General features: G+C 31.6%; 1 protein-coding gene across 1 annotated transcript; it reads right to left on the minus strand.

Moving 5' to 3' along the window:
* Positions 1 to 2,909: 2,909 nt before the first annotated feature.
* Positions 2,910 to 6,403, minus strand: LOC101499809 (probable protein phosphatase 2C 4). Its single transcript, XM_004505808.4, has 4 exons — positions 4,443 to 6,403; positions 4,240 to 4,353; positions 3,503 to 3,767; positions 2,910 to 3,371 (listed from the first exon to the last, which is right to left on the minus strand). Exons 1-4 carry the CDS (start codon positions 6,120 to 6,122, stop codon positions 3,256 to 3,258), a joined length of 2,175 nt encoding a protein of 724 aa, XP_004505865.1. The 5' UTR covers positions 6,123 to 6,403; the 3' UTR covers positions 2,910 to 3,255.
* Positions 6,404 to 13,496: the final 7,093 nt, after the last annotated feature.

The raw sequence follows: 13,496 nt of genomic DNA on the forward strand, positions 1-13,496 counted from the left end.
GATTGTACCGCAACTATTACGAATATTAGGAATTGTTATTACAACGATAAGAGACGACAAATTCGTTGTAAGCACAAAGTTGTTAGAGAGTTATTACTTAAGGAGTTGTTATAGTGGATCATGTACGCACTAATGAGAATTTAGCAGATCCTTTGACAAAAGGGTTAGCTAGAGAGAAAGTTCTAAATATATCCAAAAGAATGGGACTAATGTCTATACAGTCACTCGTGATGGTAACCCGACCTAAATGACTGGAGATCCAAAGAATTAGGTTCAATGGGTAATAACAAGTTGTGAAGTGATATGAGATGAACCTGTTTTTATAAATCAGAGAAGCATGATTCTTGAAGCAATGATAGGGTGAGGTAATAGAAACTCTCAATAATATTTATACTCTATGTGAAGTGGAATACCTAGCTACAAGAGCACTATTTATAAACTCACCTATGTGAATGTGGAAGTGATGTTGCATTCTATGGAATTTTGACACAGAAGTCCTAGAGCGTTCACTATATCGGGAAAGACGTGCAAAGCCATTAATACATGGGATTTTAAGAATACACCCTATGAAAAGGTTGTGTGTGGGTTTGATGTCAGAGATAGAGTTCAAGACTATGAGTTACTCTTGTTGAATCTGAATTTTACTTACTATGCAAAGGTTTAAGTCATAAGACACCTCTGTTTATGCATGATCTTATAGAAGCGTTTGACTATAAACATTTTTTAAAATTCAAGTGGGAGATTGTTGGAACATAGAGTATGTTTGTTTGTAAATTTAAAAATTGTTGAAGTCTCACATTGGACAAATCTCATAAAGTAGTTTTCAACCCTATAAATACTAAAGTCCCACATTGAATAGAAAACATATGTGGATTTGCTTATATCACTATGTAATGAGTTTCAAACTCGTGAAAAGTACACCAAAGTTGTATGCATTTCTCAACTTTCTCTTTTTTTTCTTTTATATTATGCTTGATATATTTCTCGAGCCATTTCTCCTCTTTCTTTATGTCTTTTCGATATTTTAGAGCGGTTTAGTATCGTAGTCCATTTGATATTTTAGAGCGGTTTCGTACTATAGTCCCTTCGATTTTTAGAGCAATTGTTATGTCGTAATTATGGGTGGGAATAGGTCAGGCCAGGCCAGGCTTTGAAAGGCCTGAGTCTGGCCTACGATTTATTTTTTAGGCCTACGGCCTATCATAGGCTTTTTTTTCGGTCTGACCTGGCCTTTTTAAAAGTTTGGCATGGCCTGGAAGCCTATTTAAAATCCTATTTAAAATAATTTTTAAAAAATATGAAACAAATATCATTTAAACCCTAAAAAATAATTTTTTGTGTCAAATAATAGATTCTTTTTTCTGAAACAAACACACTCATTATTACCTCTTAAGCAAATATGGAACGACTACTGAGTGATTGACTAATTGAACGGATATGAAATGATTACCAAATATGGAATCGTTACCGAATATGGAACAACTACTGAATATGGAATGTTCACTGAGTGATTGCCTAATTGATAGAATTTAAAATAGAAAATAATATTATTAATATGAGAATAATAAATAATATTAATAAATAATAAAATATATATAGGTCAGTCTGTCAGGCCTAATAGGCTTTTTTATAAGCCTGAGCCTGACCTATTTAAATAAATAGGCTTTAAAAACAGCTTGAGCCTAGTCTTTTTATTAAATAGGTCAGGCCAGACCAGGCCATAAGTAGGTCAGGCCATAGGCCCCTAACAGACGACCTAGTCTATTCTCATCCCTAGTTGTAATTCATTGATTTTTGAGCGATCCTAATATCACTATGAGTGGTTTTTGTACAATAGTCTTTTAGAGCGATTTTTCTTGTCGTAGTCCTTTTAATTTATGAGTTGTCGTAGTATCATATTGCGAGTGACTTTAATTGTTATATTGACAGTGGCTTAAACTGCCATATTAATGGTGTAATTCTAGAACAATATTTTATGGTGCAGTAAAATTCCGATACATTTTGTCTAGGCTATTTTATCTTGAGTATTTCGTGGTTGATAATTTGTTTTGCATTCAGTAATATTTTCGGTGACATAAATAGATAGGTGTATCATCAATAATCTCGAATATTACTATCTCCATTTACACAATTACACGCATATGCGTTGTTTTAAATAAAAATAATAATTTAATTAAAAATAATAATTTAATTAAAAATAAAATAAAAACTCTATTTCACGTAGCTAGCTGAGTTCATTGAACCCTTTCGTTTTCATTAGCTGAGCCTCGCCATTTGCAACTGTTGTCAACTCTTAAAAGTTGAATAAAAAACTAAGGTCAAAATCCAACATTAAAAGTTTGATTTTGATACATAGCTTGTGTGATGCGAGGTTCCACCAGACCTTGTTTTTTATTATAAATTTGAAATAAAAGAATAAAAGCATATCGTTTAAATTGGAACACGTAAGAGGAAAATAAATAAAAACAAGATCATGTTGTTCAAGGAATATATATATATTGTGGTAGACAAAAAAGAATGCTTTAGGATTCATATTTCAAATAGTGCTTCATCCACAGTCATATTTAAAAAGGCAAAACATAAATCAGTTGATTTTAGACACACATAACACACCGTAGGCAAATTATATTTGGAATGTTTTGTTAATTAATATTATTGATACAAAATATTCACCAATTTTGACATTTTGCCGATGAATAATCTTTGCAAGAAAATTTTATTGATCACTTTTAATAAGAACTGAGTCTATTACTATTTGGACCAACATAATTTTGATTTTAATTCGGGATATTTTATTTAGGATCTGAAATTGAAAAGATGCTAATGCACTAATGACTAGCTCAACCATTTTCCAACCAGAATTGAAGATAGTGGTGGAGGGTGCTAGTGCTTGAGGCACGACTAAAAGATTTTTTAAGGAATGACATTTTTTATTACAAAATTACATTTTTATGTGAGAGTTATAATAATCAACAAAATCCATGTTTTACAACTTTACAATCCTCACCACCCACTCAATTGCACAATTAATTTTATAGGCATTCTTGAGGAGGGAGAGAGGGGTAAGAGCAAAAAGTCATATATATCCTCTTCTGTTTTTTATATATATGATATGATGATCTTACTCCATCTGAAGTTAAATATAAGTGAAAAGTTATATGTATGCAGTCTAAATTTAGATCAAATACATGTATCTTTTGCTTATATTTAAATTTAAATAGAGTAGTAATTTACGGATGGTTTTCATTATACTTATTATACACATGATCTCCATATCCTTCCTTCCAAAGAAATAACTATGATGGAAACATCGTCGTGGTAACGCCGCCTATCGCCTTGTGGAATTTCGAGCAACTCGTGAAAGTCCAAACCTGATTAAGATTAGAAGAAGAAAAAATTAAGTAAAACCTCTAGACCCATCGATTTCTAAGATGCAATTGTGAAATCTTTAAATGAAAAATCTTTCCGCGACAAAATATAAAAAGAAAAAATTGATGTCTACCAGCTTTCTTTGCGGCACGAAACAAGACTTCTTCAACCAAATGCTGAGCTGGGTCACCTTCGGGTTGCAATGTGATGAAAAGCTCAACTTCAGCAACTGCTTCTTCGTTTGACAAGTATTGATAGAGTCCATCGGAGCATAAAATCAAAAATTTGTCTTTTTGGCCTAATCTGTGGTGTTTAAGATATGGTTGGCAACTTATGTAAGGAGAATTTCCCACATAGTCTATTCTAAACATCTCCAAAAGTGCATTGTTCCATTTGGGCTGCAAACATTCACACATGTGTTCAGATATAGAATTTAGGGGGGAAAATCTAAACATTTCCAAGTATGAAACATGTACACCCTTCTCTACTTTCATTTTAGCAAGAAAAAGAACTTGGTTAAGAAAATAGTTGTTTTTAGAAAACACTACTTATCATTAATATGGCAAGTTTTTGAATATCCACTCGTGATTCATAATCACAAGAGCAATGTGTCAATATTACTAATTTGAGATTATTAATCTTCTACTAGAATGGCACCTAGCTTATGTATCACACTAGCAGTAGCGATTATTTTTTACATCCAAAGATTAGGCTTGTTTAAGAAACCCTTTGTGACAAGAGAAAGAAATGTGGAATAGACTATAGAGTACAGTCTTTTTATAGAATGTGTAAGTAATCAGATAATACTATATCCTATTACTGAGTTCCTTGACTGTCATGGTAAAGATGAGTGTAAAGTACAATACCAACCTGTTTGAGAAATCCAGCACCAAATGCTCTTGTAACCTTAAGAGATCCCTTAACACGATCATTGACAACAGCACAAGGATCATCAGGGTGTTCTTTTATTATTCTGGTAACTTCCTGAAATTAAAAATCAAACATATTTCAATCAAGATGAGCATAAAAACAAAAAGGCCAAAATAGTATTCTAATATAAGCAAACAATTTACCTCCTCAACATTGGTACTATGATCTTTAGTAAGCTGAAAAGCACTTAAACTAGGAACAGAATTTGATTTATCAGCATCATCCCATGATTCAAGATCATGCATTGTCTCTTCATTAATCCTTTCCAAATCCTGTCTAATTTTCCCAATCCAATAATCAGGTTCAGCTTTTTGAGCCAACACAGCTCTACTATCTCCAACATTCATCACATAAACATCTTCCCCTTTCATCAACATTACAAGGACACATGAACCCATTAAAGCAAGTTCTGGATTCTCCATCACCATCTTATCAGCAACATCAAGATAAGACTCCTCAGTTTTGTTCAAAGCTCGCGAAAGAGCTTCCAAAACATCCGAATGATTAACACAATTGTTGTTGCCACCACCATTAGACTCGGATCGACTCAAACTCAATTGTTCCTTTAATCTTCTATCAAGCTCTAACCTTTCCTTATCCCATTCACACTTCCACCTCTTCTGATTCTCCTCGTGTTTCTTCGCCGAATCTTTGTACTTGTTCTTCGAATTCTTCCCTCTTTTTTTGTTCTTCAAAATCAAATCACCACTTACACAAGCATGATTATTATTATTACTATTATTCTCCTGATCAACACACTGAGAACAATAATCTAAAAAGCTATCATCTTTCTCAACAACATCAACATCATCAATTGAATTGAAATTCAAACTATCTTGTGCACACCCATCATCCCAAAGCAACCCTTTTAATTCTTTGTGCACATTAGAGTAAAGATTTGAAATTAAATAATCAGGTGCATCAGGACCGTTGAAACCATCATAGATCCCAACAAAAACCCAACCATGTTCCTCAGAAACAACAACATGAACACGATCTTCCCCTGCTTTCCCCTGAGCCCATTGAAGATTCTGACTACCCAATGAATCATCATCTTCCAAACTACCCTCACTACTCAAATTCAAACTACTCACCGTCAAATTCTCGTTATGCTTTTCCGCAGTAAGGATCCACTCCGGTGGCTCCTTAACGGTGACTCCTTTGATCGGAGTAACACTAACCATAGAATTCTGTTTACGAGACAGAGTCTTCAAAATCGCTCTCTGAAGAACACGAATCCATTTTTCTTTTCTCGTTCTAGGTCTAACGGTGAATCCCAAACCACCGTGAGAGAAGCTTCTCTGAAACTGATCGGAACCGGTGCTTTCTTTTTCAATCGGACCGGAAAATAAACCACGGTCGATTGGACCGGACATAAACCCACGCTCGATCGGACCGGACATGAAACCACGCTCGATCGGACCGGAAGTCGCGAACCCACCACCTCCGAGGTTACCGGAAAATTGACCCGAACCCATCAGATTCTTCGGAATCGGTTGAAGAGGAAGAGAAGCGAAGGAAGTTGAACTCTCGAAAGCTGCTGCTCTATCGAAACAACCGTAGGAGTATAAATCCATGAACGCCGTTGATAGAGGAGTCGACGTGTTGGCGCTGACGGAAGCGCCGGAAATTGTTCTGAAGGTTGTTGTTTCTTCGGAGTGAACCTTTGATGAAGATAACCGGGTCGGGTCGGGTCTAACGTAACAGAAAGAGTGACCAAGTCCTTCGTCTAAAGGGTCAGTTATTAAAATTGATATGTCATGTTTCCGACCACCGTTGTTGCCGGTGAAACATACCGTTAATTTTCCTAATCCGTTACCCATAGCAACACACCACAGAAGAAGAAAAAACAAAAGAATCAAAAGAATACAGAGAAATAACACGTTTTAAGGTTGCTAGTTGTTACAAGTTGTTATTCATGTTGGATTGGTGTTGAATTATTAGTGGGAACTAGGAAGCAAGAGAGAGAGAGAGAGAGAGAGAGAGGAGGGGAGAAGTGGATGGTGAAGAAGGAAGACAAGTTGAAGTTGATAAGAGAAGAAGATGAGAGAGAGAGTTGACTTTTGCAAATAAAGGTTTTTTACAAAATAAGAAAACGCACTCATTTTTCTCTCTCAATTATTATGGAAAATAAATGAAAATTTGAGGTTTTTTAAATTTTTGAGTGGGGCGTTGACTATGATGAAGATAAAGTAAAACTTAAAGGTTTATGTCCGGTTTTAATATCTGGTTTTATGTTCAACCACGCTTCTTAGGGAGCGTGATGTACACGCTCGGAATAAGTGTATGCTATCTTTTGTGGGAAAGCAATGAATCTGATGTTGAGAGCGTTGTCGTGTTTGTTTGTTAGGTTTGGGAGAAAAAAAGAGGGTGAAATTTTAAATAAGGTCGTACAAAAAGTCAACTTAGAGGAAAGAGGAAAAATAAATTTTAGGAGTACTAAAAAAAATACGATATTGAAAAGCGTGCCATGGTCGCCGTTGGATCAAGTGAAGGGGGTCGAAGAAATCATATTGACTACCACGTGGCAATCTTTGATTGGTAGTATGTGATAATTGTCAACTAAAGGTTTTCTTAACTCAACTCAACTAGACAACTAGTAAAACAATTTTCTCTATCTTATAATAAATGTTAAATTTTATATTTAAATTTTTATACAGAGAAATAATTTTATTAAACTATTTATTTTAATTATTAATATACTTTTTATTATTATTAATAGAAAATATAATAATTATTAATAATATTTATTTTAGAATAGAAAAATTTGTTAAAATAACATGTGAGACGAGTAGAGTAGGAAGTTTTTTTTCTTCTCTAAAATAACAATGACATAAATATCGTCAATAGTTTCGGCATTTTGTTTTAACTTAAATAAATGGAAAAATGGAGAAGGTGAGGTTGGCTAAACTTAATTGAATGTGCTGTTGGTGGGGTAGTTCGAAATTAGTAATGCTGCCATCAGTGCACAGCCTGAATATTTAGGTCATTTGACTAAGATGCAGCCCCATTACTCCATTGACTTTTTCTAGATATTATAGATTGAAATGAATGTTGACATTTCAAATTTTGCTCTGACGATGCTTGAGATTGTTTATTTATAAAAACCAGTGATGGTTTTGTAAATGTTATGGAAGAATAAAAAAAGTTTAGGCAAATTTCAACAACTCATAAATTTTAACAATACTCAGCGACATTTCTAAAAAATATTAATGATTTGTTTTATTTTTATGTTTAAGAATGTGATTTGATTGATATTTATTTAGTATATTGAGTTTTGTAGATTATATTTATTTTTTGTTATTTTTATTGAAATGATGTCAATTGATCATTTTCTCAATTGTGAAAATTAAGAGGACTCTTCTCAAAAGTAAAAATTTTAAATAATTTTTAAACACTAATCAATAATAGTAATCATCCTAAACTTTGATTACTATTTATATTTTTTTTTTAAATGTGAGATAAGATATTTATTTTAATATCCTTTTTTTTTAACTAAAAAGAGAAAGTATGTGCAACTAAACTCTCATAAAACAAGTTTTGAGTGTTTTTAAATTTAATGAAATCGTCGTCAAAGTTTATTTAAAATAGAAAAAATATTAGAAAATCCTTTAAAACAAAAAAAAAATTATTTGAAAACAAGTTTAAAGTTTGGGAGTCGATTATACGCAAAGAAAATATTAGCACTCTACGGCATTCGTTAAAAAATAGTTACTTGTAATTAATTATACAAAATTTATATTAATTTAAAAAATATGTACTTTCTTCCTATTAATAAATACACATATAAATTATTATTATTATAAATGTAATATTGAAATAAAAGGTTGTTTAAAATAGAGAAGAAAAAAAAGAAATTTTATTATTGTGTTCGACAAGAGTGTGATCTTGCTCCTACATATCTCCAAGTGCGATAGAGAAATTAAAGTTACATAGTTCTTGGGTAAAAATGCGAATATGTTGATTGTTTTTAAAGAAAATTTGTTTTGATGAAAGAAAATGAGTTTGTTTGATTTGAATAATTATTTTAAAATGTAAGTTTTAAGGCTACCAAGTTGTACAATTTGTGTCTCAAAAACTAATTACTAAAAAAATGTTACATGACGTACATCTAGTTAATTTGTTTAAGAATTTTTTTACTATTTTGGTTATAAGAAGGAATTTTAAAATTGTATAACTTGTGTCTTAAAAAAATTCAAACTAAAAAGATGTCATCTTTAGTTAACCATTTAAAAATATTTTTTTTAATTATTAAGTTGTTTGTGAATATGAGTTTTAGAAGTACCAAATTGACACAACTTACATCATAACAACTCAAATATTAAAAAAAATATCACATCTCATTAATCTTTAGTCAATAAGTTTAGATAATCCTATGAAATAAAATCAACAATAAATACAAAAATAAAATAACACTAAAAGAGATATATGAACTTGTAGTCTGATCTATTAAGTAAACAAAATACAACAATAGAATCAAAAACCAATAATAATATTTAATAATATTGTAACTGCATGTACATTATTCGAGAAAACAAAAGGGTTTATAAAGCAAAAAAAAAAAAATATTGACAACCAGGTGAGAGGGAAGAGATACATTCCTTTTCTATTAGTAAAGGCGGAGATGGAGGCTATGCGGTGGACCTTGGAGACACATGAGATGGAGGAACCAGCTGTGGTTCTCTTTTCCGTTCTCGCCTAAATTAAGGTTTTTTATTTGATTTTTGTTGGTTGTGTTATTAAAATGAGTTTTATTTATTTATTATCATCATTTGATTTGATGAACCTTTTCTTCTATATTTTTTACAATGTTTCTTCTCTGTTTTTTTACTGATTACAGAAACAAAAACAAAAAAGCTCTCCCTTCTATATTTTGATTTTGTTGGAAAAATATATAACTTCATTCTCCCATTTGATTTTTTAGTTCTCAATTTATAAGCTACATGGATGAATCTTTGTGCCCATAAGATAAATTGAAGCTTGATTTTTCTATTGTTTTGCAGAAATTATAAAATTGTGGAGAGATGGAATGGAAAGGGAAACAAGTGAAATAACTTTTTTTTTTCATTTTGAGTGAAGATTATAACTTATCAGTAAGAAATAAGGAGAAAAAAGAAAGTTGAAAGAATGATTGTTTCGAAATTTATTATTGGTGCATAGATCAATGACAATTAAAAAAATAATCGTATTCAAATTGGTTACTGATGTGTAGATCGACGGGAATCAACAATTGATTGTCTCTAGATTGGTTATTAGTGCATAGATTAGATTGTCGAGAATAAAAAACTGATCTTATTATGATTGATTACAGATCGATAGAGATGAAAAATGGCAATATATGTAGCTAGTGTAGAATTTTAATAAAGAGGAAATATCTATATATAATAAGGTGGTTGAGTATAAGTAAAGTGTAAATATAAGATGTTTCATGCGTATTATGCATTATAAATAAATATATAACACAATTTAGAGTGTTGTACATTATAAATAAATGTACAACACAAATTTGTTGAGTATAGATAAAGTATTAATGTAAAATGTATGATTCATGTGTATTATGCAATATAAATAAAATAGTGTTTATTTTTTAAATTCCTCGATCCATACACCCACACAATTAAATGAACGGAGTAACAACCGTTTTCGCAGGATGATTTTTGTACATCTCGTGTGACATTTTTCTCGACACAAGCTATTGAAGCAAAATCCATTATTTAAAATGATTATCTTTTTTCCCTTTTCTACGCATCCTTATATCTTGATAACTTATCGGGTTCTCATGTATATATTTTTATCAAGCATCGAAATAATATATATATTTTTTTTTATATTTTCGCATATTTCAAATTCAACATTTATTATCGTAAAACAACATTTTAAAATACTAGAACAATCAATTACAAAAAAATAAAATATTTTTGAAAGAGTTATAATGTACAACATTAATAGGCAATATTAAAAAGTGTACATTCATTAAAATTACATAGGGAACAAAAACAATTGCAAGTTGGAGGTGACAATGGGGAGATGAGTGTGTTTAGCTTTAATTGAAAGAATAAGAAAGTGCTAGATAGTCTTCTAATTTATAATTCTCCTTGACCAGCTTTTAATAATAAAGATTACCCTAGTTTGAGAGGTCTCAACGTTGTAACTCTTGAACTTATTATCCCTATTTTTTTGTCTGGACCATTGTACCATGTTTTCAGTCCATCGAGATGCTCTAGTTTTTGCCTAAATCACATTTTTGGTTTTCAACCTAGCGAACTCATTTTTCAACCATTTGTTTTCTATTCAAACATAATATCTTTTGACTGCATCTGAATTTACTATGAATGGAACTTTTTCTCCATCCATATATGTGAGTGCTAGAGCCTCTCAAGAGAAAACATCTTTCACAATATATGGTCCATCCTAATTTATGATCCATTTTTCACGAGAATCATTTTGGATGAAAAATATTTTCTTTATCACTAAATCTCATTCTTAAACTCTCGAGGACGAACCTTTTTCTCATAGGCATTTTTAAGTCTTTTTTTATATAGTTGACTATGATTCAAAGCTATCATCCTTTTTTCTTCTATGAGATTCCATTGGTCAAATCGTGATTGACCTCACTCTACCTCTTCTAGTTTTGTTTTAATCAAGACTACGATCGAAGGAATTTTAACTTCAATGGGAAGTACTACTTCCATTCCATATACTAATAAGAAAGGAGATTCCCCCCTTTGAGTTGAGAACAGAGGTTATATAACCAATGCAATGCAAAGAAAATAACTTCGTGTTAATCTTTATATGTCTCTACCATCTTCTGTATGATTTTCTTGATATTCTTATTTGCTGCCTCAACAATCCCATTCATCTTCGAATGATATGGTGAAAAGTTATGGTGATGAATTTTGAAACTATCACTCAACTCCTTCCTCAATTTGTTGTTCAGATTGATCATGTTATCAATAATAATTTTATTTGGCAAGCCATGTCGACAAATCACTTCTCTTTTTATGAACTTGACAATCACGCTCCTCGTAATGTTGGCATAAGAAGCGGTTTCAACCCATTTTGTGAAATAATCAATGAAGCATTGGGTTCAATGAGTCCAATAACATTAATTCCCCACATTGAAAATGGTCATGGTGACGTCAAAACATTCAAAGAAGTTAGTGGGACATGTACTTTATCAATATAGACTTGACATTTATGATATTTATTCACGTAATTAAAACAAGCAGACTCCATGGTCGACCAATAGTAGTCAACCCTCAAGATTTATTTTGTCATTGTATGCCCATTCACATGTGTTCTAAAAAGATCTTTCATGAACCTCTTGAATGATTTTCTTTGCTTCAGTTTTATCAACACATATGGGAAGCACCATATCATAGTTTCTCTTATAAAACACATCACCGTTAAATAAAACATTCATTTATAACCTCCTTATAACCTTTTTTCATTCTCTAAAATACCCATCAGATATTCCTTGTTCTTAACATATGATTTGATATCATGAAACCATGGGTTGCCGTCAAGCTCTCCTTCTATTGCTAGAATATACTAGATTGTCTCATTTTTTAATTTTAATGATTGGTATATCCTGATCATTGCTTATTTTGAACATTACCGACAATGTGGTCAACACGTCAACCAATTGGTTATCTTCTCGAGGAATATGATGAAAAATGATTTTCTTAAAATTTTATGTCAACTTTTTAATATGCGTATGATACGAAATCAATTTCGCATCTCGAGTTTCTCATTCGCCTCTTATTTGATGAATGGCCAAGGTTGAGTCTCCATATACCTCAAGCGTTTTTACTTTCAATACAATGGCTACTTCGATGCTCGTGACACATGTCTCATATTCTGCCATATTGATTGTGCAGTCAAAACACAACCTAGCGGTAAATGAAGTCAATTGGTTCTTCGGAGATATCAAATTGCTCCAATTTCATGCCATAATGCATTAGAAGCACCATCAAATATCAAAATCTATTTTTCTTTATCAGAAAATTCATTTTTTTCAAATAAAGTCTTTATATCTTCATTAGAGAATTCAAACTGCATTGATTGATAATCTTCTACAAGTTGATGAGTCAAATACTCTGTCAACACTCCCTTTGATAGCCTTCAACGTGACATACACCAAGTCATATTCTGATAATAATATCTGCCAACGAGAAATCTTCTAATAAGAGCAGAGTTTTTAAAAATGTACTTGATTGAGTCCATTTTAGATACCAACGAGGTTGTATGACATAACATGTATTGTCTCAATCGTGTAGCAACACATGTTATTGCACAACATGTTCGTTATAGCAAATAATACCTTGCTTCACAACTAATAAACTTCTTGCTCAAATAATAAATGGTGTGTTCATTCTTTTCAGATTCATCATGTTGCCCTAGTACGCAACTCGTCGACTCATCAAGTATTGTCAAGTACATAATAAGCGGTTTTCCAGGAACATGAGGTACCAAAGTTGAAGGTTTTAACAAGTACTACTTAATCTTCTCGAAAGTCTCATGACAATTCTCACGCCATTCAACTTTTTGATATTTATGCAACAATTTGAAAATTGACTCACATTTTGCAGTGAGATGTGATATAAACCTAACAATATAATTTAACATATCTAAGAACCCACAAGTTTCTTTTTCCGTGCAAGATGCTTACATTTTTTTTTTATAACTCGTAATTTTTTCGGATCTACTTCTATTTATTTTTTACTAACAATAAATTCAAGTAACTTGTCTGATCTCACACCAAATGTCGATACACTATTATATGAGTTGTATTTATGGGACTATCAACTCATTTTAGTGGGTCTCGACTGACAAGCTTCTTTAAAATATATTTCACATATTTGTAGGTACAACTTGATAGCTTATATTAACTAAAAAATAGATGATGTAAATTAGTAGGCTATATGTATATAATTTATGTAATAGTCACTGATCCAGATTAATTCACTTATTGTGTAATTCAATTTCGTTGTTGAACTGATTAAAAGTCAATACAACTATTTTGACAATAAAAGTCAATATTAAACAAAATACAAGGAGTGTGCTAGAAACTCAAACCAAAAGGTTAACAAATTAAGAGATAATGAAGAACAAGAGGTGAAAAGTCATAATGATATACTATATTTTATGGAATAAAATGCATGCCATTGAGCATACACACAATCCATGAGATTTGA

Source organism: Cicer arietinum, chromosome 6, assembly GCF_000331145.2.
Source record: "Cicer arietinum cultivar CDC Frontier isolate Library 1 chromosome 6, Cicar.CDCFrontier_v2.0, whole genome shotgun sequence".
Lineage (NCBI taxonomy): Eukaryota > Viridiplantae > Streptophyta > Magnoliopsida > Fabales > Fabaceae > Cicer > Cicer arietinum.